General features: G+C 43.0%; 2 protein-coding genes across 2 annotated transcripts; one reads left to right on the top strand and one right to left on the bottom strand.

Annotated features, from left to right (window-relative positions):
• Positions 1–1,657: 1,657 nt before the first annotated feature.
• Positions 1,658–6,557, bottom strand: LOC124148012 (hemagglutinin/amebocyte aggregation factor-like). Its single transcript, XM_046518938.2, has 5 exons — positions 6,466–6,557; positions 4,618–4,819; positions 4,191–4,322; positions 2,436–2,559; positions 1,658–1,772 (listed from the first exon to the last, which is right to left on the bottom strand). The coding sequence occupies exons 1-5, from the start codon at positions 6,481–6,483 to the stop codon at positions 1,694–1,696; spliced, it is 555 nt and encodes a 184-aa protein (XP_046374894.2). The 5' UTR covers positions 6,484–6,557; the 3' UTR covers positions 1,658–1,693.
• An 11,842-nt stretch (positions 6,558–18,399) lies between these two features.
• LOC124148027 (hemagglutinin/amebocyte aggregation factor-like) lies at positions 18,400–26,804 on the top strand. Its single transcript, XM_046518951.2, has 5 exons — positions 18,400–18,492; positions 19,098–19,299; positions 23,500–23,631; positions 26,112–26,235; positions 26,654–26,804. Exons 1-5 carry the CDS (start codon positions 18,475–18,477, stop codon positions 26,697–26,699), a joined length of 522 nt encoding a protein of 173 aa, XP_046374907.1. The 5' UTR covers positions 18,400–18,474; the 3' UTR covers positions 26,700–26,804.
• Positions 26,805–27,841: the final 1,037 nt, after the last annotated feature.

Genomic DNA, 27,841 nt, shown 5'->3' with positions numbered 1-27,841 from the left:
CCACATAGATACAATGTGTGCAGCCCATTTCTGATGTTCACGCCGTGATATTGATGGAATATTGCTTAAAGCGGCTTAAAACCATACTCACTCACTCAAATGTATTCTCTTATACGACACACCCGAAATGTTTGCCGTAAAAGGCGAGTATGCTTGTCATAAGAGGCAACTAACGGGATCGGGTGGTCAAGCTCGCTGACTTGGTTGATGCATGTCATCGTATCCCAATTGCGCAGATCGATGCTCGTGATATCAATCACAGGATTGTCTTGTCCAGACTCGATTATTACAGATCGCCATCAGATAACTGGAATATTGCTGAGTGCGGCGTTAAACAACAAACAAACAAACAACCTATAAACAAATCGTCACATTGACATAGAAAGTTAATGGCTTTGCAGTACTTCTTATATTCACGTTATTTATCTACTAGTCCCTACATCACTACACATGACTCTGGGAACAGGCGTGGATGTGACGTCACTACACATGACTCGGGGAACAGAAATGGATGTGATGTCACTCAACATGACTCGGGGGAACAGGCGTGGATGTGACGTCACTACACATGACTCTGGGAACAGGCTTGGATGTGACGTCACTACACATGACTCGGGGAACAGGCATGGATGTGACGTCACTACACGTGATTCCGGGAACAGGCATGGATGTGACGTCACTACACATGGCTTGGGGAACAGGCATGGATGTGATGTCACTACACATGACTCGGGGAACAGGCATGGTTGTGACGTCACTACACATGATTCGGGGAACAGGCATGGGTGTGACGTCGCTACACGCGACTCTTGGAACAGGCGTGGATGTGACGTCACTACACATGACTCAGGGAACAGGCATGGATGTGACGTCACTACACATGACTCTGGGAACAGGCGTGGATATGACGTCACTACACATGACTCGGGGAACGCATGGATGTGACGTCACTACACATGACTCAGGGAACAGGCATGGATGTGACGTCACTACACATGACTCGGGGAACAGGCATGGATGTGACGTCACTACACATGACTCCGGGAACAGGCATGGATGTGACGTCACTACACATGACTCGGGGAACAGGCATGGAGGTGACGTCACTACACATGACTCAGGGAACAGGCGTGGATGTGACGTCACTACACATGACTCTGGGAACAGGCATGGAGGTGACGTCACTACACATGACTCAGGGAACAGGCGTGGATGTGACGTCACTACACGTGACTCAGGGAAGAGGCATGGTTGTGACGTCACTACACATGATTCGGGAACAGGCATGGGTGTGACGTCACTACACATGATTCGGGGAACAGGCATGGTTGTGACGTCACTACATATGACTCTGGGAACAGGCGTGGAGGTGACGTCACTACACATGACTCAGGTAACAGGCATGGAGGTGACGTCATGGACAGAAGCTCACGGTGTCGGTAGTGAGTGGGTATGGTTTTACGCCGCTTTTAGCAATATTCCAGCAATATCACGGCGGGGGACACCAGAAATGTATTGTACCCATGTCGGGAATCGAACCCGGGTCTTCGGCGTGACGAGCGAACGCTTCAACCACTAGGCTACCGTCAGTAGTGCTTTGAAGTCTAATGTTGATTCTTTGTCAGTTTGCCATGAGACACAACGAAACGAATGTACAAATGCGTCAATCCAGTTTATTTATTGCAAGATGCATCTAGTTCCGTCTTACTTGATCCTCCGCTGGTTCGTCATGTGCATCAAGGTCACAAATCTCAAACTTGAAACGACGGTCCCTTGGAATGAGATAATTGCATGAAAGTCAGTAATTTTTACACAATATAAACCATTAATCAACCTGTAAAACCAAAAAACGTTAATATTTTCATAGGCATTATCTCCATTATATATACGAATTTAAATATATATATCATCGCAGTTACGTTTGACAGTGAGTATAAATCAACATTGTCACTTGGAAATGTCAACAAGGTATTGAAATTTCAGAATGCTTTTATGTATGCTTCATTCATATTTGGACTAAGTTTGAAGTGTTGAATCATATCTTAGAGACAATATTATCTCCAGAATCACGTCTGATACATGTCTCTTAAACCATACCTATTCATGCCGTATTACAGCGCGACATTGATAATATAACGAGACGATGCAGCGTTAGCGATGTGATAGGCCTTTACTCTGTAGATGGTAATCTCGCAAGGATCACACTCGTAAGGGAGGGCGACAAAGCGATGTCCCCTCTCGCTCATCAAATCAACGGCCAGTTTGGTAAAGAAATGTGAACAACATCAGAATGACAGAGTGAAGCGTCTGTGAAATACCGCTACCATAATGCAACATGGATGTCCTCTCGCTAAATTCATTATGTAGCCTGGGAGGTATTGATTACACATAATCTTCACAATTTCATACTGAAATATGGAACGAAAACAACTCACTCTTCCTTGTTCTCGTGGTAGCTGTCGATGCCGCGCATGACTTTCCCGGAAGGCACAACGTAGTCCATGTGCTCGTCGAAGTTGTTGACGTAAGCCGTGAAGTAGCAGGACCCAGTTATGTAGCCTGTGTTGAAGCATTTGATAATAATAAGAAGAAAAAGAAGAAGAAGAAGGAATGTAGATAATATAAGGAAGTTAATCAGGCTGCCCAACGCATTGTCAGTTCAAGCTTTGGAACGAACACAGTATCTTAAGCGACATGATGGAATGGCTCAATCAGTTTATGACCGTCCTCGCCATGCTTGCGGTTTTGACACAGAGGTCCTACCATGGGACCACCCACAATATGTAGAGGGCGTCATGGAAAATGAAAAATACAAAATTCTTTGGAATAGACCCGTATACAGCATCAGGCTTATCCAAGCCAACAAACCTGATCTTGTCCTTTTTATGAATCCAATGAAATCATTTATATCATTGAATTTTCTGTCCATTTTGAGACATTTTTTTAAGACAAGATTCAAGAAAAACATGGTATATACCAGTATGCAGGCCTTGCTTTCGAAATGTCACGCTGGCATCCCAAGTACCAAGTTGTCCGACTTCGCATTGTTCTCGGTGCCTTAGGTTTGGTATCTCTCAATCTATGGACCGACATTGGGAGAATACCCGGGTTTGCTACCAGGAATACAGCCCTTCTGACAAACTGGGTAATACAGAAGGCTGCAGTGTTGGGGAGTCTTCACATTCTCCGAAAAGTTCCTGGTGGGTTCGACTAGTCAGCGCTTCCAGGGAGAAGTCCCATTCGCTGTCTGAAATGCGTGTAGAGGAGGCAAGAGCGCCACGATTTGCTGTGCAGAGTTGTGTCCCTTGAGCACGCCAGCAACCTCTGATTGTGGCTTCGAATCCCCGGTTCGCCCCAAATATTTCAGTGCTCGTGGGTTTCACCAAAGTGATAAACGTCTAAGACCTGCATCACTTCGGGCTTTCCTCCCACATCAAGCTGACCCGTGATATAATTGGAATACTGTTGAAAGCGGCGTTAAACCCAGTTCACTCACTCACTCTGTGTTTGGTCTCGGAATATTGATCGTCGTTGTATAATGCGAAAACGGCGTTGCTTTTGAAAAAGAAATGTGAAAGATCCTTGTGGAGAAAGGTTGGACGCATTTTAGCAAGTATGTTCAGAGGAGTCCGGTTTTGAAGACGTGTTCCCTCAACCAAGAAAAAATGCATTCTGAAAATTTTGAATATATGGCCGCCACGCAAAATTACAAATCCAAAAATGTGAAATATATTGCATCATAACATCATTCTAAGTTCAGTATATTTTGGTGAAGAACCTTGCAGATATGATTTAAAAAAAGAAATTATATGAAAAAAAATCGATCAGATCTAAAAACCTAATATGACCAAAAACAAATAAAAATCTGGTCGGCTCGGCGTCAGTATACTGCGTCTTAGTGGGGTATTCATGTTAAACTGTGGCATGGTATCTCAGTGAGCTAGCACTATAAATCGGCATCAGCCCGGACTAGTACAAGCAGCCACACACACACACGTGTATGCACGTCGCTATATAAGTGCAATAATCTTGGACGCGACGTTAAACCCAATTTCACCTCACCTCACCTTCAAATCTAGGTGCAGGTGTGGTTTTTAATTTCAATTTGAACTCATCGTCCACAAAAAGTGACTTGAATCCAACTTTCTACAATCGCCAAAAGGTCTCACCGCGTTAACATCCACAATTACCTGGTATTTCGCAGCAGTAGAACTTGAAACGACGGTCTTCATGCTGGTTGTCATGGATACTACTAATTCCCGCTATGACGCCATCACGTGCACATTGGAAGGTCAAGGGTCGATCAAATTCATTTTCGTAGCCTATGAGATGTAAAGCACGTGGCATTGATGGAATAGATAACGATAATATGTTATTTCCATCCTTGATAATAGAGAAAATAAAATAACTTTAAAAAACATAAGAAATATTCAATCCAACAGTGTTTTCCTTTTCGACACATTTACTATTTTGTTGTCAAATCTGGCGGATCTGTCTATAGTGGCTAACCTGCTTATCATGGCTTAATATGTTTTTATGCCTTACCTGTCTATAGTGGCTAACCTGCTTATAGTGGCTTACCTGACAATTGAAATATACTTTTCTGTAGTAACCTACCTGTCCATTCACAGTTGCTCATCTTAGCATCGTGATGAGGCGGGGCTCTACAGGAGAAATCCCATACTCTGTCTTCAAAGTGGTTGTCATGGCTACTGACAACATGGACCAATGAGGTTTCAGGTGGGCATGTGAAGGTGAATTCTTTATCGAATTGGTTGACCCAGGCTGTCACGTGACACACCAGAACGCAGAGAATAGCCTGAAATAAAGAGTAGTGCTTGTGGTTGTGTTTTATGAAATGAATAAACGATATCTGGTGGGACTTACTTACTTACTTACTTACTTACTTACTTACTTACTTACTTATATTGGAGATTTTACGTGCGCTTTCCGACTGCAACGTATTTCGCACACGGGCCCGGCCAGGCCATTTAATGTGTTGCCGAAAAGGGGGAAAAGTTGTTTGGCAATCAAGTAGGGGTGTTTTAGTGGTTGCTTATATAGAATTTTGGAAATTTTGAGATTTGGGTGGTTTAGGATTGCTTCTAGAGTAAGAGCCTTAATTAGATTTAGGGTGGTTTGTAGTGTAGTTCGGTGTGTTAGGTAGTGGGTGCAGTGTATGAGTGCGTGTTAGGTAGTGGGTGCAATGTATGAGTGCGTGTTAGGTAGTGGGTGTAGTGTAGTTCGGTGTGTTAGGTAGTGGGTGTAGTGTAGTTCGGTGTGTTAGGTAGTGGGTGCAGTGTAGTTCGGTGTGTTAGGTAGTGGGTGCAGTGTATGAGTGCGTGTTCTGGGGTTTCTAGTTGTTTGCAATGTGGGCAGGTTCCTGTTGCGTGTTCTTTTAAATTATTTTGAGGTGGTTATTTAGGTTGGTATGTCCTGTTTGGAGTTTAGTGATTACTCTGTGTATTATTTTGGACGGCTGTAGAATTTTTGGTTTGGTTAGGGTTTTTGTGAGAATCTTTTTGATTTGGCTTACTTACTTACTTACTTACTTACTTACTTACTTACTTACTTACTTACTTACTTACTTACTTACTTACTTACTTACTTACTTACTTACTTACTTTGGAGATTTTACGTGCGCTTTCCGGCTGATGCGTATTTCGCAACACGGGCCTGGCCAGGCCATTTAATGTGTTTCCGAAAGGGGCGAAAGTGGTGTTTGCAACCCAGGAGGGGGCTTTAGGGGTTGCTTATATAGAATTTTGGAATTTTGAGATTTGGAATAGAATTGATTTGGCAATTTCCACTGGACTGTTATAGTCAATTAACTCCCTCGCCTCGGGAAGATCAGTAAGATCATCGTGCCTCGACAAAACAAACAAGTGGTCATTAGTGTCAGTCATTAATAAAGTCAACGTGTCTCGACAAAACAAGTGGTCATTAGTGTCAGACATTAATAAAGTCAACGTGTCTCGACAAAACAAACAAATGGTCCTTAGTGTCAGACATTAATAAAGTCAACGTGTCTCGACAAAACAAACAAGTGGTCAATAGTGTCGGCAATTAGTAAAGTCATCGTGCCTCGACAAACACTCGCGGCTTAGTGGCAAATAGCCTTCTGAGATCATGTGGCAGTATGTCCGTCATATGGAGTTGGTTCACATTCCTAAATTGTCCATAAGTAATTATCAGATACAGGGTATGAACGTTTACAAGGGCGGGTCACAAGCACAAACTCCAGAGGTCCGCCAGTTGTTTGTGACATGCAATATTTCCCTGGCCTATGTTTCTGGCACAGGAATATTATGAAAGAGAGTTTTGCGATTTAAAAGCATGTTTCATTGAACGCTAGTTGAACAAACTCATTCAAGACATTCAATGACACGCACCCACTATCGTGCAGACGCGCACTTACTGATGACCACTGTAACCTTAATATGTGATACAAAAAAAATAACCGACCTTCTTCAAAGATTCCATTTTGCCTTCTACACTCAATGTCTGTTGTCTGAGTATGGAACACTCGCTAGGGGTCGAGATAACTGTGTCTTGCTGATAAGAGACCAGGCTATAATGCCACACGCATATATCCCATACCTATACTCTTCAAAAAAAAGAAACGCAAAGCCAGATTTGTGTGAGGTAGGAAAGACATTTATACGAGGAACCGTACTAGGTACTGATCCAAAATGTTGTGGAGAGAACACTTGGTGGTTGTAGTCCTCTCAGTACATAGGAAAAGTCCAAGGTGAAGGTCAGCTACCATCAATAACGCGTATGTACCCCGTTGGAATCGATGGCGGCCTGACATCTGCCCATGAAAGAATCGAGTATGCGAATCACATCCTGGGGAATGGTAGCCCACTCGGTCTGCAGCGCAAAACCAACTGCTTCAACATCTGGGGTTGTGGTTGACGTCGGCGTAGCCGTCTATCCAATTCATGCCACAGGTGCTCTATCGGGTTCAAATCCGGGGATCTGGAGGGCCAAGGGAGAGCATAGACATTGTTGTTTTGAAGACAGGATCTTGTGATCAGTGTTGTATGCGCGTTGTTCTGCTGGAATACATCGTTGCCGTTAGCTACAATTAGTAGTACGTCTGGTAGGAGAATTTCGTTGATGTATCGTTGAGCCGTAAGATTGCCCTGGATATGGACCCGACCTTTCGTGCCATGATGAGAGATAGGCGCCCACATCATAACGCTACCCCCACCAAACCTGTCCACTTCCTGTATGCATGTCATGGTTTCGAGTCCACTAGTCTTGAGATTCCCCCCTATTGGTTAACAGAAAGGACCCGCATGACATTGAAATTTCTTCCCACAATGAGTTGACATGTTCTGATATAAATTCTACCACGATGCTGAACAGTGTTTGATTCTGATTTGTCAAAAAAGACTAAAATCAGGTATCTAATTCCATTTGATACCTCAAAATAAACATGACTTTTTACATAAGAACTTTTGAATGAAAACATCGATTTATCGACACTCCACGCATCGATGCATATAACAATGGCTGCAATGACATTTCATGCCAGATAGAGGCTCACTTCCATCAATTAATTATCTCCTTAATGTTGATCTACAGATCAGGATTGTCTTCTGGGTTACAGCGATTTGAGGGGGCACGGGAGGCCCAGTCGTCTAAGGCGCCGCGATTCGCTGTGCAGAGTTGCGTCCCTTAGGCACGCCAGAAACCTATGATTGTAGGTTCGAATCCCGGTTCGCCCCAGTTATGTTTCTAGGTTTGTCAGCACCATACCCGTACTCGTGGGTTTCACCGAAGTGGTAAACGTCTGAGACCTGCATCACTTCGGGCTTTCCTCCCACATCAAGCTGACACGCCGTGATATAACTGGAATACTGTTAAAAGCGGCGTTAAACCCAACTCACTCACTCACTCACTACAGCGATTTGAAAAACGCTCTGTCACCGTGAACATCTATTTTGGCAGCCATTGAGAGCAAAGAGCAAAGTTCAGCCAGGTTGGAGTTCGGTCATTTTTAATGTTTTACTGTTTGGTGGATATTTTAAACCAACTCGTACATACGTACAACTTCAAAATGACTAAATTCAGAATGTTTGTTGGTGAAATAAATTTGTTCAGGATCGTTTTACTACTTTTGCTGCCTGTCACACCAGAGTCTCTATTATATGGTCTCTGGTCACACCAACTTTGAGAGATGTTCATTTCCAAGAATGACTTGGTTTCGCTCATGACGCACTTCTTTCAAAACCACGTGGAAAATAGTCCCAGGAGTTTACGTAAAACTTCAAGACAGGCCCTTTGTAGATAAGAGAGGTAAAGTATGGAATCCTAGAAGGGACATTGTCGAATTGTCGCCTTACAAAAGCAAGCAAAAGATATTATAATTATGTCGTCCTTTCGTAAAAAGTAAAAACAAAATATTCAAAGCGCGACATTGCGACAATCGTGACTACCGCGAGCAGTCAACTCTATCTCTGTGACGGGATTTCCAAGATGGTGGCACTTCCGGTTCAGGTGCCTGCTGGTCTATCTTTTAAAGTTTTCAACTAGATACATGTATTTTAAAACTATGGTAAGTTTTTTTGGGCCGTCAGTTTATATGGCGCTCGGGAAAGAACAGGGTCTAAATGTGTATGACAAAGCGTGACAGTTGCCATTGTCCAGGATACTGAAGGGAGTGAGTGAGTTTGGTTTTACGTCGTTTTTAGCAATATTCCAGCAATTTCACGGTGGGGGACACCAGAAATGGGCTTCACACATTGTACCCATGTCGGGAATCGAACCCGGGTCTTCGGCGTGACGAGTGAACGCTTTAACCACTAGGCTACCCGACCGCCCCAAGGAACTGAAGAATCCTTTACGATGAATGTTTGATTAGAAAGTTAATCAGTCGTGACCTCATGTGGAGGGTTTGTCAGATCTTGAGTGAGAGAGAAATTAGAGTCAAAGATCGGATTTTAATCAACAGGGCTTCAAGTATGATCAATTACTTATACTACTAAACACGATCATAGTTCTATAGTTTTATCATGTGTTTATACAGTGTTAAACTACAACTGGAACTGGCACTTGCTCGCGGTCAAATACGCTGGTAGAGAAGTGAGCGAGCGATTGAGTGAGTGAGTGAGTGAGTGAGTGAGTGAGTGAGTGAGTGAGTGAGTGAGTGAGTGAGTGAGTGAGTGAGTGAGAGTGAGTGAGTGAGTGAGTGAGTGAGTGAGTGAGTGAGTGAGTGAGTGAGTGAGGAATTTGCAACCGAGGTAATGAGCTTGAAAGGGTTACTATCCTGGTAAGGAGCATGACATACCAGACAACTTTCCTCCACAACATCCAGCTGAGAAGGTTCTTGTAAACGTCCAACCGATCCCTATTCTGAGTGAGTGAGTATGGTTTTACTCCACTTTTAGCAATATTCCAGCAATATCACGGCGGAGGACACCAGAGTGAGTGAGTGAGGTTTTACGTCGCTTTTAGCAATATTCCAGCACTATCACGGCGGGGGGAGACCAGAAATGGGCTTCACACATTGTACCCACGTGGGAATCGAACCCGGGTCTTCGGCGTGACGAGCGACCGCTTTAACCGCTAGGCTACTCCGCCGGCACCGCTGGTAGAGGAAGAAGGGAACATGGGATTTGGGGTTGAAGGAGTGGCTCGTTCTTTTACCCATTTTCTGTCTTGGTCTTTTGGAATTGATTGATTGATTGATTGATTGATTGATTGATTGATTGATATTCCAGCTATATGACGGCGGTCTGTAGATAATTGAGCCTGGACCAGACAATCCAGTGATTGATATCATGAGCATCGATCCACGCAATTGGGATCGATGACATGCATCAACCAAGCCTGACCCCCCGATCCCGTTTGTCGCCTTTTACGATAAGCATAGTCGCCTTTTACGGGAAGCATGGGTTGCTGAAGACCTTTTCTACCCCGGAATCTTCACGGGTCCTTTTGGAATTAGTACCACGTGTGAAACTGAGACATATCAAGGCGGTCATATGCCGCTAGATTCATGTCCATTATAAAATTATAGTGAGCAGATAAAGTTGTGTTTGGCGACTTGACTCGAGTGCCAGTGTTACTCTTGAAACACATACAAGTATATAATTATGGAATTGTAGGAGGGACATTGTCGCATTGTCGCCCTTACAAAATTAACCCAAGCGGCAGTGTAGCAAATGGCCAAAATGTCGCGTCCTCGTGCTTTGGTTTATTTTGAGACTTTTTGCTTTTTTTGTAAGGCCAACAAAGTGACAATGTCCCTGCTAGGATTCCATACATACAGGCACGTTTGCTAGATGTGTTGCCGTTGTTGGATATCCAATAATATACTGAACCGCAAACGAAACGTCACCCCAAGTAACATTACATGAAAAGTTGTCATTGAAATATCTGAACCAAGATTCGAACCCACATTCATAGGTTTCTGGCGTACCCAAGGGACGCAACTCTGCACAGCGAATCGCGGCGCCTTAGACGACTGGGCCACCCGTGCCCCCCACAAGGCAGGTGAGTGAGTGAGTATTGTTTTACGCCGCTTGAAAGTGGTGTTAAACCCAACTCACTCACCCGATTATTTACAGGCAGTCCTGATACAGCGTGAATACTGCGATGTATGAACCGCAAACGAAACGTCACCCCAAGTAACATTACATGAAAAGTTGTCATTGAAATATCTGGGTTATTTTGACATTTAACATCACCTTGTCCGGAAAAATGAAATTTGATGATAAAAATCAAAGCAGATGACAATAAATCCGATCCACGGCAACGGCCATGGTAACCCGATGCACGATCGTCAGAATGTGCGACAGCATCTTCAAGATCGCTTTTCCTGCTGCGACCTTCCCCAACGATTCCATTGCACCTTTTAAACACAATGCATTTAGTCTGAGTATATGACATCTGGTAAGGGCTGGATTCCTCCTGTCTAGTTGATAAGGGATTAGGCCATACTGCGACATGCATATATTCTTATATAATAGGTGTAGCTTTCAAATCTTATCAGTAGTAGTATAGGTAAGGGGGGATATACCATGCAAGCGGGTACACCCTCGATGGGGCCATTAATATGCTATTCCAGGATCGACATGACATTAAACTAAGACGAATGCCCCCAAATAAGTGTACTCCCAATTAAATATTTGTGGTACATAGTATATATATAAACGCCAAGAGCATCCCTACCAAGAGAAGCATACACTGAAAATCGTCTGGGCACTTTATCTGTTCGAGCAGCAAAACAGAAGAACCACATTCCACAAGCTGGATATATGCAAATTCGTGGAAGCGAAGAGGAGCAAGAAGAAGTATTGAGGCCTATGATTGTCTCGAAAAAAGATGCCCTTTTCTTTTCCTATCCGATAGAAAGAAACAAATCTTGGGGTATTTAGGGTATACTTTCTACGAGCGGCACCAAATCCCACAGCAGTATCTAGAGATATACCTATGCGTCTTCCGTCCTGCAATCGAGACTGGCAAGATACTAGACTTCGTTTTCTTATACAACAGACATCGAAGCCTAGGCAAACTTCGTATCATTTCCTCTAGAGAAAGTGACAGAAATCCACACAACCAATGCGGGGACTGTCTCTCCACTTATTCTGCACCACCAAGCATCTTCGCATCCTTCTTCCACTTGCAAATGCGGCGCCATAGCAAGAAATGCCCACTATGGATAAACAGATTCACCACCATACCACCACCAGAAAAGCGGCTGCCCCTAGTAGCCCCAGACCAGAGAGCGATCCCTAGTTGTATAGTGAATATAGAAAATCTGTACGACAACGAGTGTGATCTGTTCGTCTTTTGTCCAAGACCCGGGTTCGAATCCCTATGTTATTACTATATCTGTAACCATGTCCCTTATGTGACTGAAATACTATTTGAAGTGAAACCATATTCACTACAACATGACTGGAACCGATGATTGGTTTGGATCGTTGTTCATTCGTTAACAGGTCAGGTGAGTGAGTTGGGTTTAACGCCGCTTTTAACAGTATTCCAGTTATATCATGGCGTGTCAGCTTAATGTGGGAGGAAATCCCGAAGTGATGCAGTTCTCGGACGTTTACCACTTCGGTGAAACCCATGAGCACGGGTATGGTGCTGACAAACCTAGAAACATAATCGGGGCGAACCAAGATTCGAACCCACATTCATAGGTTTCTGGCGTACCCAAGGGACGCAACTCTGCACAGCGAATCGCGGCGCCTTAGACGACTGGGCCACCCGTGCCCCCCACAAGGCAGGTGAGTGAGTGAGTATGGTTTTACGCCGCTTGAAAGTGGTGTTAAACCCAACTCACTCACCCGATTATTTACAGGCAGTCCTGATACAGCGTGAATACTGCGATGTATCAACCCATAAAAAATATTTGACAATCTATCCGTCATGTCTAAACTGAGGTAGCGGTGGTATGGCCAATATTCCAGCAATATGACGGCGGTCTGTAAATAATCGAATCTGGACAAGACAATCCAGTGATTGACATCATGAGCATCGATCAACGCAATTGTTTGGTTGGTTGGTTGTTTAACGCCGCACTCAGCAATGTTCGAGCTATATGACGGCGGTCTGGAAATAATCGAATTTGGACAAGCCAAATCCACTGACTGACACCATGAGCATCGATCTACGCAATTGGGATACGATGACATGCATCAACCAAGTCAGAGAGCCTGACCACCCGATCTCGTTCGTCGCCTCTTAAGATAAGCATAGTCGCCTTTTACGGCAAGCATGGGTTGCTGAAGACCTATTCTACCCCGGATCTTCAAGGATACCATACTTGTCGTAAGAAGGATTAAGGAGCATCGGGTGGTCGACCAGGTTCAGTAACTTGACTGATCGTAAGTCACAGTGTCCTTATGGTGTAGATCGTTTCTCGTGCTTTCAGTGGCTGGTTTGCCTGGGCCAAGCTAGATCATTACAGGCCGCCATGAAATACTTGGAATATTACTTACTGCGGCGTTAAACACCATACACTCACTCGGGGATTTGGATCTGTCATAAATACGTTCTTGATAACAATAAACCTCCGCTTATTATACACTCTGTCAAAAAAGAAACGCAACCCCTATGTTTTCAAGATGTTTATCTCAATATTCAAGTTATTATAACACATTTATTATTGAAGACAACAATATGAAATTTGGCATGGTGGCAGTACAGTTATGCAAGTTTAAGTCCAGACTTCGACAGTTCTCTCACTAAGATTGACTTGACGCAAGGGGGCGTCTTTCTCAGTACCTCGTATGAGCGCCACGAGCTGCGATCACAGCATTACACCTCCTAGGAACAGAACGGATTAGGCGCCGGATTCTTTCCTGAGGGATTGCTCTCCACTCCTCCTGCAGTGCAACGGTTAGTACATCCAACGTCTGCGGCGGCGGTGTACGTGCACGTACTCGTCGGTCCAGATAATCCCAAAGATGTTCGATTGGGTTGATGTCTGGTGATCGTGAGGGCCAAGGTAACAGGTTGACGTTAGAATTCTGGAGAAAATTCACTGTTGCATGAACAGTGTGCGTCCGGGCGTTGTCGTGTTGATAGAGCTCCCTCTGTTGGTCGATAATCGGCAGAAGATGAGGCTGTAAAACGTCATTGATATAGCGCTGGGCTGTCAAATTGCCACAAATGATCACCAAGTCTGATCTCTGGTTGTAACACATGGCTCCCCACACCATGACGCTCCCTCCACCAAATCTGTCGACCTGCCGAACACATTTCGGGGCAAAACGTTAGTTTCCTCTTCTATAGACACGCTGTCTTCCGTCACGGCGTTGAAAGAGAAAACGTGATTCGTCAATAAACCAGACGCGCCTCCAGTTTCTGAGGGTCCATATCAGAACGTTGGTGCACCACCTGAGTCGTTGGCGTCGATGTTCGTGGCGTAAAACAGGTCCAATAAGTGGTCTTCTTGCACGTAGACCGGCCTCTCGTAGACGGTTCCTAATTGTTTGTGCGGACACTGTTCTCAAACCTGGCACCTATGTTGCAGTGACGGTAGGTGTGGCTAGCCGATTACGTAGGTTGGTGACCCGGATGAATCGATCCTGAGGTGGTGTGGTAACCCTTGGCCTACCACTTCTGGGGCGATCTTCAGTTGCATGAAACTGGGTGTATCGGCTCCAAAGTCGGGAAATCGTTGTTTTATTAATATTGAGGTGCCGGGCAACGTTTCCAAAGCTTTGTCCGGCCTCAATACGACCAATTGCGATATTTCGATCTGCAGCACTCCACCGTGGCATATTCGACCTTGTCTTTCGGTGAAAACGATAGAGTGAATTGCTAATCAACACGTGCTTTTATAAACCCATACTTCTACTGCTCTTTCCATGAATTGCACGTGCATGAGGCTTGGGCCACGTAAAAATTTTGCTCACTATGATAAAAGTAACAATAAAATGCCCTTGTGCACGAAAATTGGTGTGTTTGGGCGCTTACGTTAATAAACAGTGTACATGGTATACGTGCTTATCATATTCTTGGGGCTTTCTAACATTTTCACTCTGGTGTTGCGTTTCTTTTTTGAGAGAGTGTACATTTCCAAATTAAATTTTTTAACATTAACTATATTTTGTATTTATTTTCTGAACAGATTTGTTTCAAAGTAATACAGTCATATTGAAATGCCTCGAAAAACCTACTGTGTTTTCAAATTTGAGGAATTCTAACCAGATTCGATACCTTTTATTTCCAATGTTGAACCGATAACGTTGTCACAAACAGTTACTGTTTTATAAACGGTATGATTTGTGTTCAAACGATATACTTTCGTTCAGTTCTTTCATGTTATCATCAAATCAGTCGGGGTTAAGGTCTTAGATGTCAAAATCGTCGCCAAAATCACCCGATGTTCTGATATCGAACGTATGATGGGTTATCTGCAGCCATTGTTACATGAGTGAGTGAGTGAGTAAGTATGGTTTTACGCCGCTTTAGCAATATTCCAGCAATATCACGGCGGGTCCAGCTACCCGACCGCCCCCATTGTTACATGAAGGCTATTGCTTGATCGATGTACTCATACGTACGGTTTATGTGTGAAAAGGCTTGTTAATTTGGAGGCATCAAATGGAATTTGATACCTGATTTCAATCCTGTTTTGATCAATCAGAATCAAGCATTTTTCAATGTCATAGTAGAATGTCTAATTATGGCTAGCAACTGTTCCATCGCAATAGCTATTTGACTTCCCTCCCAATTGCTTTCTCTATCTCACATGGACCGCCTTCCTGGTCTAGTGGTAGAGCGTCTGTCTGGAGAGCGGAACCCCGGCCGCATCATGCCAAAAGGCGTTAAAGATGGTACGTGTTGGTCTGCCTGGCGCTCGGCGTTAAGGGGCTAAATCAAGGACTGGTCGGCTCGGAGTCAGTATACTGTGTCTGAGTGGGACACACGCACGCACGCACGCACGCACACGCACGCACACACACACACACCTTAATTGTACTTGGTGTACACCACTACCCTTCATCGCCTGTACCAGGGCCCACTTGCACAAAGCGATCTTAGCGCTAAGACTATTGTAAGCCTATGTTAAAGTATGGGAGTTACGATCATCTTAGCGCTAAGATCACTTTGTGCAAGTGGGCCCTGGCCTATGTCGCTCCTGTATTTGTCCTGGACTCTTCCACTTCCTTTTCTTTCTACGTTTACAGATCAATTAAATGACTTTCAGACATATGGCCAATGTGGTGATTGTCAGCGCATTCTGACAAAAAATGACCTGGCGTTAAGTTCAGCTGGACGTAGAGCGCGGGATATCTCAACACGAGCTATATTTGGATGACGACATTGAATTGTCTGGCGATCTCAGCTACAACCTCAGCTGTATCTTTGGAGGTCGGTGTTAAAGAGAGGCCGTTTTCAAAAAAAAGATTCCAAGAAAATCCTGATAACTATTCTAATTTGTACGGTGGCCCATAAGGGACATGGAGTCTGTTTTTACATATTTTGATCTTTCACAAACATTTATCGTAACCTTTTGCAAATTAACACGATTTGTCTTACAAATATCTGATAAATGATGTTTAAAGAAGATATTGAATCGCTGAAAAGTGAACCGAAAATCTCAAAAACTAAAATGTCAAAAACAAAAGCGAAAATGTCAAAAACTAAAATGATTATACAGAAAACTATTTCCATCGTGGTGGAAATATTATCACCGCGGTGGAAATAGTTTTCTGTATAATCATTTTAGTTTTTGACATTTTCATTTTAGTTTTTGACATTTCCATTTTAGTTTTTGACATTTTCGCTTCACATTTCAGCGACTCAATAGCTACTTGAAAGTACATTTTCCATGTTTCGGTTGTTTTTATACATGATTTATAACATATTGTATGAAAAATTGTGTTAATTTGCAAAAGGTAATGATAAAAGTAAGTGAAACATCACAATATTGAAAAACTCCATGTCCCTTATGGGCCAGTGTAAATTTGCATAACATAGTTATCTAGGTTATATCCGAGGTCATCTTCAGAAATACTGGCAAAGCGATTAGCGGAGAGAAATATGATACATTTAATGTCTTATCTAAATAATGTGTCACGCCTTTTTATATAATATTTCACCTGTTGTCTTGCGGTCCTGGGTCAGAATAGGTCGGCAGCACTTGAAGCTTAATACAAACACGTGGTTTACAGCATGAACACATATCAACGCAGTCCGGGTTCGATGTCACACAACCAGGATGGTAACAACTAGATCCTCGTTATGAGTGGCTATTTGAATAAACAGGAAATGTGCACATACAGCTTTCCGGAATAGAAAGGATTGATTTTGTGATTTGGCAATTGGCATCGTTCAGTAATCGTGTAGATCACCTCCGTGTTCTAGTGGTAGAGCGTCCATCCGGAGAGCGGAAGGTCCGGGGTTCGTTCCTCGGTCGCGTTATACAAGAAGACGTTGAAAGATGGTTTTTGTTGTGACCCTGCCTGGCGCTCGGTTTTAAGGGGCTAAAACAAGAACTGGTCGACTCGGAGTAGGATTTCTGTGTGTGGGTTATTCATGTTAAACTATGACATGGTATCTCGGGGGGCTAGCACTATAAAATCGGCACTGGTCCGGACTAGAACAGGCAACCACACACACACATGCATGCATGCACGTCGCTATAATCTTGGACACCACGTTTAAACCCATTTAACTTCACCTCACTCGGTCATGGTGTAATTTTTGATAACATCAGAGAATCAGTAACGATACCCACCAAAGCTTCCGAATGAATAGCATGTTTAGCATGTTTAGCATGACCCCAAAGCATACTCCAAGGTTGTAAACGTGTAGGACCTGCATCTGAGCTGTCCTCCAACAACATTCTGACAGGTCGTGATATAAGTGAAATATACTCCAAGGTTGTAAACGTGTAAGACCTGCATCTGAGCTGTCCTCCAACAACATTCTGACAGGTCGTGATATAACTGAAATATACTCCAGGTGTTGTAAACGTGTAGGACCTGCATCTGAGCTGTCCTCCAACAACATTCTGACAGGTCGTGATATAACTGAAATATACTCCAGGTGTTGTAAACGTGTAGGACCTGCATCTGAGCTGTCCTCCAACAACATTCTGACAGGTCGTGATATAACTGAAATATACTCCAAGGTTGTAAACGTGTAAGACCTGCATCTGAGCTGTACTCCCACAATATACAGACAGGTCATGATATAACTGAAATATGCTCAAGGGTTGTAAACGTGTAAGACCTGCATCTGAGCTGTACTCCCACAATATACAGACAGGTCATGATATAACTGAAACATACTCCAAGGTTGTAAACGTGTAAGACCTGCATCTGAGCTGTACTCCCACAATATACAGACAGGTCATGATATAACTGAAATATGTTCAAGGGTTGTAAACGTGTAAGACCTGCATCTGAGCTGTACTCCCACAATATACAGACAGGTCATGATATAACTGAAATATGCTCAAGGGTTGTAAACGTGTAAGACCTGCATCTGAGCTGTCCTCCAACAATATACAGACAGGTCATGATATAACTGAAATATACCCAAGGTTGTAAACGTATAGGACCTGCAAACCGGCTGTCCTCCAACAGAATTCTGACAGGGCATGACATTACAGAAATATACTTCAAGGTTGTAAACGTATAGGACCTGCAAATGGGCTGTCCTCCGACAGAATTCTGACAGGGCATGACACGACAAAAATATACTCCAAGGTTGTAAACGTATAGGACCTGCATGTGGGCTGTCCTCCGACAGAATTCTGACAGGGCATGACATGACAGAAATATATTCCAAATCTGGAATCCCATTACAATAACTGCGAAAATCAAAACCTATCCTGGTGCAATTACTGATAAGATTTGAAAGCTACACCTATTATATAAGAATATATGCATGTCGCAGTATGGCCTAATCCCTTATCAACTAGACAGGAGGAATCCAGCCCTTACCAGATGTTATATACTCAGACTAAATGCATTGTGTTTAAAAGGTGCAATGGAATCGTTGGGGAAGGTCGGTTATGTTTTACGTACCACATATTTAGGTTGCAATGGTCATCGTCATGATTGTGGGTGCGTTCATTTAACTAGCGTTATATGAAACACGTTTGTAAATCGTAAAACTCTCTTCATACATTAGTTTATGAGACCTGTGCCAGAAACATGGACCAAAGAAATCTTGCATCTTACAACTACTTATGGGCAATCCAGGAATGTAAACTCCATATGACCGACACATTGTCACATCGCCTCAGAAGGAGTGTGCTCTCGCTACTGACTGCGAAGTCTTTTGTGTTTTGTTTACTTTACAAATTGATGACGCTATTGGCCACTTGTTTGTTTCGTCTAGACACGACGACTATCCAAACTGCTGAGGCTATTGACCACTTGTGTGTTTTGTCTTACACGATGACTTTAAAAATTGCTGAAACCTAGACCTATTGACCCCTTTTGTGTTTTGTCTTACACGATGTCTTTAAAAATTGCTGAAACCTAGACCTATTGAGCACTTGTGTGTTTTGTCTTACACGATGTCTTTAAAAATTGCTGACGCTATTGACCACTTGTGTGTTTTGTCCAGGCACGATTACTTCAACACCGTTGATCTCTTTACTCCAGCTTGTTCTCTGCCTACTCCTCTGTCACGTGACAGCATGGATCAACCAATTCGATGAAGCATTCACCTTCACATGTCCACTCGAAACCTCTTTGGTCCATGTAATCAGTAGCCATGACAACCACTTTGAAGACAGAGTGTGGGATTTCTCCTGTAGAGCCCCGCCTCATCACGATGCTAAGATGACCAATTGTGAATGGACAGGTAAGCTTCTATAGACAGGTAAGCCAGTATGGACAGGTAAGCTACTAAACTAGTGTCCAAAAGGAACGATACCAACTTATTTTCAAAATTGTTTTTTACTAAGTGAATTGTCAAGTATGAAAACATGCCAATTCGTATTGCACATCCCAAACACAGCATAGTCGATAAAAAATACCGGGAACACGTGATCGCTTCCGGGAAAAAAATTAATTTCGTGAAAGTGACATTTCCCTCTCTAGCATGTTCTGCACGTGCAGAAAAACTGTATAAAACGGCTGATCAGACACGTTGATATCACAGCAACAAAAAGAACACAAGATATGCCACGTTTGACAGCCATCGAGAGAGAGAGAGCCGTTGGAATGGTCCAACAAGGCGCGTCACACGTCGACGTCGCCAGAAGGATGGGCTGCGCACGCATCACTATCACCAGGTTGATGCAGCGGTTACGCCAGACAGGTCAGACGTCAGACAGGCCCAGGAGTGGAAGACCACGAGTAACCACGCCCCGTGAAGATCGTTACATCCGGGTATTACACCTGAGGAACCGCACCGTAACAGCGACGTCCACGGCGGCTACAGCACTGGGACACAGGATCAGTCGACAGACCGTCTACAGGAGACTACGGCAGTATGGTATCCGGCCACGTCATCCCTACCGCGGACCGCTCCTGACGCCTCGACACCGGAACAACAGACTGATCTGGGCCAGGCGAGTTCGACGTTGGCAACGGCGGGACTGGGCAGGTGTTATGTTCTCGGATGAGAGCAGATTCCTCATCTTCAGAAACGATGGACGGCAGCTTGTATACCGACAATTTGGTGAACGTTTGGCGCCTAACTGTATCCAACAGGTCCGGCCGTTTGGAGGTGGAGGGTTAATGGTTTGGGGTGGCATATATGGTGACGTCAAAACGATGCTTGTCGTAATTCGTGGAAACCTGAATGCACAGCGTTATCTTGATGACATCCTACGGCCTGTTGTGGTGCCCTTTATTCAGCAACAGCCTCGTGGACTCCTTTTCCAACATGACAATGCAAGGCCACACACAGCAAGATTGACACAGAACTTCCTTGCCAACGCCAACGTACAGGTTTTGCCATGGCCCGCATGTTCACCGGACATGAATCCCATCGAGCACTTATGGGACCACCTCGATCGGCAAATCCGACGTCGCCGTGTGCCTCCAGTCAACGTCCAGGACTTGGAACGATGTCTCCTCGAGGAATGGCAACGCATCACTCCCAACGTCATCAGTCCGTAGGCGTGTTCTGGCATGTATTGATGCTCACGGATGACATACCCGCTACTGACTTGACTTTGAGACGTGTGGTGTGACATTTCCCGTTGTTTCTGTGATCAGTGCTCTAACGAAATGTTCATTTTTCGACCCCACCCATCTTTAAAGGCTTGTCATATTGGTTGTACAGATTTTATTGAAATGAAAATTTTGTACAGATGTTGTGAAAGGATTTCTCAAAAGCATAACACCAATCCTAAACTTCTGCATTGTTTAGTTTTTCTTTTATGTCGTTGCAAACAGGTGGTATCGTTTCTTTTGGACACTAGTTTATTTAAGAAATAAACAACGAGTGGGGGTAACTAACCATGAGACGTACAGCCCCGAGTGGTTTATTCTCCCTGCAGTGTTTTATTGAACGATAAACAACGACCACGAGTTGCGAGCGCGTGTTCGAATCTCCAGAAATGACGTCATGATAGAACAATGTTTTATCGTGAAATAAACCACGCTTCGTTCTTCAATGTTCTTTATGATGTATAGCGTAGCTATCTTCTATAGACAAATACAAGACAGCTACGCGATAAATCGCAAAAAAACAATAGAACGTAGATAAACGCAGTGGTCGAAAGATCACATCCGAATGTGATATGACAATCGGTATTGGGAGAAAATCGATGTGAACATTGTGAGAATATCTGGGAAATACCAAACTTAACCCCACTGTTAGTTAAATGCACGTGTCTGACATCGTCGAGGTCAGATTGTATTTTGGGAGCCTCCATTTTTTAAATACGGGAAATATTTTGAAAGTTACTATAGACAGGTAAGTTACTATAGACAGGTAAGTTATTACAGACAGGTTAGTTACTATAGACAGGTAAGTTATTATAGACAGGTAAGTTACTATAGACAGGTAAGTTACTATAGACAGGCACGTTACTATAGACAGGCAAGTTACAATAGACAGGTAAGTTACTATAGAGAGGTTACTATAGACAGGTAAGTTACTATAGACAGGTAAGTTACCATAGACAGTTAAGTTACTATAGACAGGTAAGTTACTATAGACAGGTAAGTTACTATAGACAGGTAAGTTACTATAGAGAGGTAAGTTACCATAGACAGGTAAGTTACTATAGACAGGTAAGTTACTATAGACAGGCAAGTTACTATAGACAGGTAAGTTACTATAGAGAGGTAAGTTACTATAGACAGGTAGGTTACTATAGACAGGTAAGTTACTATAGACAGGCAAGTTACTATAGACAGGCAAGTTACAATAGACAGGTAATTTACTATAGAGAGGTAAGTTACTATAGACAGGTAGGTTACTATAGACAGGTAAGTTACTATAGACAGGTAAGTTACTATAGACAGGTAAGTTACCATAGACAGGTAAGTTGCTATAGACAGGTAAGTTACTATAGACAGGCAAGTTACTATAGACAGGCAAGTTACTATAGACAGGCAAGTTACTATAGACAGGTAAGTTACTATAGAGAGGTAAGTTACTATAGACAGGTAAGTTACTATAGACAGGTAAGTTACTATAGACAGGTAAGTTACTATAGACAGGTAAGTTACTATAGAGAGGTAAGTTACTATAGACAGGTAAGTTACTATAGACAGGCAAGTTACTATAGACAGGCAAGTTACTATAGACAGGTAAGTTACTATAGAGAGGTAAGTTACTATAGACAGGTAAGTTACTATAGAGAGGTAAGTTACTATAGACAGGTAAGTTACTATAGACAGGCAAGTTACTATAGACAGGCAAGTTACTATAGACAGGCAAGTTACTATATACAGGTAAGTTACTATAGAGAGGTAAGTTACCATAGACAGGTAAGTTACTATAGACAGGTAAGTTACTATAGAGAGGTAAGTTACTATAGACAGGTAAGTTACTATAGACAGGTAAGTTACTATAGACAGGCAAGTTACTATAGACAGGCAAGTTACTATAGACAGGTAAGTTACTATAGAGAGGTAAGTTACTATAGACAGGTAAGTTACTATAGAGAGGTAAGTTACTATAGACAGGTAAGTTACTATAGACAGGTAAGCCAATATAGACAGGTAAGTTACTATAGACAGGTAAGTTACTATAGACAGGTAAGTTACTACAGATAGGTAAGTTACTATAGACAGGTAAGTTACTATAGACAGGTAAGCCAATATAGACAGGTAAGTTACTATAGACAGGTAAGTTACTATAGACAGGTAAGTTACTATAGACAGGTAAGTTACTATAGACAGGTAAGCCTCAATAGACAGATTACAACCAGACTGGTTCCAAGATTCTGTCATAAAGAGAGCAGTGGTGTCAATGGCGTCAGTCGGGGCAAGAGTTGCTGCTTTCCATAGTGAACTGACAGGGGGGAACGAAACAATCATTTGGAAAAACACACTTGCTACAAATCTGCCAAATTTGACAACAAAATGGTAAGTGGGTCGAAAAGGTGAGGTGAGGTGAAATGGGGTGTAACGTCGCGTCCAAGATTATTGCACTTATATAGCGACGTGCATGTACGTGTGTGTGTTTGTGTGGCTGTTTGTACTAGTCCGGACTGATGCCGATTTATAGTGCTAGCCCACTGAGATACCATGCCGCAGTTTAACATGAATACCCCACTCGGACACAGTATACTGACTCCGAGCCGACCAGTCCTTGTTTTAGCCTCTTAATGCCGAGCGCCAGACAGGGTAATGACTTTTGGTATGACGCGGCCGGGGATCGAACCCCGGACCTTCCGCTCTCCGGGCGGACGCTCTCCCACTAGACCACGGAGGCGGTCGGGTCGAAAAGGAAATCTGTACGACAATAATCTCTTTTGACTTGAATATTTGTTTAATTAAAAAGAAAAAGCTGTGTTCATTTTCTCAATTATCGAGGATCGAAACAACGTATTGTCGTTATCTGTTCCATCAATAATGGCTACTTTCCATTTCCTAGGCTACGTAAATGAATTTGATCAACCCCTGACCTTCCAATGTGCACGTGATGGCATCGTAGCGGGAATAAGTAGTGTCCATGACAACCATTATGAAGATCGTCGTTTCAAGTTCTACTGCTGCGAAATACCAGGTAATCGTGGATGTTCAACGCGATGTGACCTAATGGCGATTGTAGCAAGTTGGATTCAAGTCACTCAATTACACAATTATTATGTCCCAGTTTCACACGTGGCACTAAATACTACACCTTACCCTACCCTATGTACAAAGCGACCTTAGCGCTTAGGTGATCGTAACTCCCATACATCAATATAGACTTACGGCAGTCGTAGTGCTAAGGTTGTTTTGAACAAGGGCGACCTGGATATGAAATTGGCACCAAGCCATGGACGGTAGCCCCCCTTTAAATGTGGTGAAAGACTGAGGGGACACAGTAACCACAGCTAATGCCAGGATTCAAACTGAATCAGTTGAAAGCGGTTTACCCCCTAAGCACGGTAGCCTAGGCAACCTGTTCAGTCTTGGGACCTCTCTTGTATGCGATTAGAGACAAAGGAGAAATAGACGAAGCGCCCTATTGTAACCGCCGTTATACATACACAATGACCAGTGATTAAATGGGATGCAAATAATTTATAAAAAAATTCATTTGTGACAATCTCATTAAATACAGACCTTAGTTCTCGCTGCCGCTAAACAAAGATCTGAAGACATCCCATTAAGGGTCACGTCAGAACGACCTTTCATCCGACCAATCAGTACGTCGCTTACCAAATTATGAAAGTGACAGTCGGAATGTGATTTCTAATCATGCAATCTCAAACACTTTAACATAGGGTACTCCGAACGATAGTTACGGGTTTAACGACTGAATCCTTACAATCTAGACCATTCCAGCATGTGTTTTTTTTTGTTCAGGTTTCAAATTTGTAATCGAGAATTTGTCAAAATATCTTTCGAAGCGTAGTCTCCAATTTGAAATTTCTGCCGTAAAGCACGAGGAAGCTGCCTTCTGATTGGTCATTCCATTGGTCGGTCAAAGTTCGCGCAAGGTCGGTCTGACGTGACAATGGGATGTCCTCAGATCTTTGTTTAGCGGTAGCGAGAACTAAGATGTGATTTTAATGAGATTGCATTTGTGAAGACATATTACCCCTAATGATCCGCAACCGCGAATCAAATTATGAACCGCCAGGAGAAAAAAGGGACCTTATGGGTACTTGGGGTGCGTTGCAAAGCGCCAACCGCTTGCAGGCTATGTACAGCGATTCTCCTTCCAACAGTGCCTAACTTCAGCCACTTGCAAGCGAAACAATCGCTGGTTGAGATCGCTTCGGCTGATGTTTGACAGCGGAACAAGAAATTCTTGACTAGATCAACAGGGAAATTAGCAAAGGTAGCTAACACTCCATCATCCTCAGTCTGCTCCACATCTTCAAAGTAGTCATAAATTTCAACAGCTCGTCACCAAGCCTCTTCTATTACGTTCTACATTTGAGCATGTGAGCGATAGTTGCGCCGCCATTTTGGAATAACGCGCAAGCGCTTCAAACCGATGCTGACCCCGGGTTGAGCGATTAATTTGCTTTCTCTAAGCGATTCGTGGCTTGCAACGCACCCTAGGATACAGTTTTGTAGTGCCGTCATAAGGAAAGTGAGTGAGAGAGTGAGTTGGGTTTAACGCCGCTTTTAATAGTATTCCAGTTATATCACGGCGTTTCAGCTTAATGTGGGAGGAAAGCCCGAAGTGATGCAGGTCTCAGACGTTTACCACTTCGCTGAAACCCACGAGCACGTGTATGGTGCTGACAAATCGGGGCGAACCGGGATTCAAACCCACAATCATAGGTTTCTGGCGTGCCCAAGGGACGCAACTCTGCACAGCGAATCGCGGCGCCTTAGACGACTGGGCCACCCGTGCCCCCTCATAAAGAAAGACGTTTGACATCAACTTACCTTCGTAAAAAATCGCCATGTATGGAACTGTACAAATACATCTAATATTTCTCTTGTTAGTTCGAAATGTAATAAAAAACATTATTTCAAAACATTTCAGCATACATATCTACTTTCTTTTAATCAGTCAACAACAAGAACAACAACTACAACAACATTTATTATTTCAATGGGATTCTGCAGAAAATTAGTCCAAATGTGTGATGCCATGTATCTCCGCAATGCATACAAAATTGTATTTAATTCTAAAATATAATTAGAAATCAAAATGTACTGTTTTCACCCACAAGCTCCCTTATTTCCTGATGGGTCTCAATAACTGTCAAACTTTACATTTTTTCTTCTGCTCTAGGTACTTGACATTTTATGTTAATTGACCTTGATCTTTGGTCACATGGTTTGGCAGCCATGTTGGATTCAAGATTTTCAGAGTGCATTTTAAGATAAGATGATAATTTATTATTATTGTTGTTGTTGTTGTTGTTGTTATTATTATTACACTGCGTTTGTTCCAAAGCTGGGCATCAACTGACAATGCGTTGGGCAGCCTCATTAAATTCCATGTATTATCTACATTTCTTCTTCTTCTTCTTCTTCTTCTTCTTCTTATTATTATTATTATTATTATTATTATTATCAAATGCTTCAACGCAGGCTACATAACTGGGTCCTGCTACTTCACGGCTTACGTCAACAACTTCGACGAGCACATGGACTACGTTGTGCCTTCCGGGAAAGTCATGCGCGGCGTCGACGGCTACCACGAGAACAAGGAAGAGTGAGTTGTCTTCGTTCCATATTTCAGTATGAACTTGTGAAACTATGTGTGGGACATCGCTACAACATGAAACTATGATGCGACATTGACAAGATAAGGTGGCGACACGGTTGGAGCTATGAGTTAGATCCTAGTTATTGGTCAGTAAATAAACATACAAATCCCCTATATGTAAGTATATTTATATAGCAAAATCCGTCACTACTGGAATTTAATTTATTGTACGAAAATCGAATTCAGAGTGACCTGTCTATGGGTAAACCACATTAAAATAAATAGAAGATGTTCAATTACTTTTGTGTGTATATATTACTGTTCTTAAATATATTCTCAATTTTCGTGTATATTTCGCAGATTAAACTGAGGAAACGTACATACATAAATATTAATGTGTTTCATACAATTATCTCATTTTTAGGGACCGTCGCTTCAAGTTTGAGATCTGTGACCTTGATCAAAATTGACACACCAACGCAAGGTCAAGTAAGTCGGAAGTAGATGCATGTCACAAAAAGTAAAACTTGATGTGTAATTTTTGTTTTGCAAAAAAAAAACTGGATTCAAGCATTTGTTCATTTGTTTTGTTGTGTGTCTCAAGCCAAACCGACAAAGAATCGACATTTGACTTCAAAGCACGACCGACACCGTGAGCTTCTTTCTTTCATGTCTGGGTTTCATGACGTCATATCCATGCCTGTTCCCTAAGTCATGTGCAGTGACGTCATATCCATGCCTGTTCCCCCGAGTCATGTATAGTGACGTCACATCCATGCCTGTTCCATGAGTCATGTGTAGTGACGTCACAACCATGCCTGTTCCCTAAGTCATGTGCAGTGACGTCACATCCATCCCTGTTCCCTGAGTCATGTGCAGTGACGTCACAACCATTCCTGTTCCCTGAGTCATGTGTAGTGACGTCACATCCATGCCTGTTCCCTAAGTCATGTGTAGTGACGTCACAACCATGCCTCTTCACTGAGTCATGTGCAGTGACGTCACAACCATGCCTGTTCCCTGAGTCATCTGCAGTGACGTCACATCCATGCCTGTTCCCTGAGTCTTGTGTAGTGACGTCACATCCATGCCTGTTCCCTGAGTTATGGGTAGTGATGTCACATCCATGCCTGTTCCCTGAGTCTTGTGTAGTGACGTCACATCCATGCCTGTTCCCCCGAGTCATGTATAGTGACGTCACATCCATGCCTGTTCCCTGAGTCATGTATAGTGACGTCACATCCATGCCTGTTCCCTGAGTCATGTGTAGTGATGTAGCACAAAAGGAGCAATAAAAAGCTCATTTTAGAGGTTTTCAGGGCAGCAAACTTTTATATATTTATTTGCTATTAATATTTTATTGCATATTCCACAACGGCAACAGATCCAGCAAATATGCCTGTATGTATGGAATCCTAGAAGGGACATTGTCGCGTTGTCGTATCGTTGACCTTACAAAACAAGTAATAACGTGACATTTTTGTCATTTGTCGCACGGTCGCGTTGTCGCGGTTTGGTTTATTTTGTTCCAAGCACCTACGGTATTCGGTAATAACATCAACAGTTTAAATCATAAGTCCCAAGCACGAGAATCTGATGTCACACAAGTTCA

Source organism: Haliotis rufescens, unplaced genomic scaffold, assembly GCF_023055435.1.
Source record: "Haliotis rufescens isolate VD_foot unplaced genomic scaffold, xgHalRufe1.0.p SCAF_10, whole genome shotgun sequence".
Classification (NCBI taxonomy): domain Eukaryota; kingdom Metazoa; phylum Mollusca; class Gastropoda; order Lepetellida; family Haliotidae; genus Haliotis; species Haliotis rufescens.
Note: the sequence above shows the minus strand (reverse complement) of the source record. Positions and strands in the feature narration are given on the sequence as shown.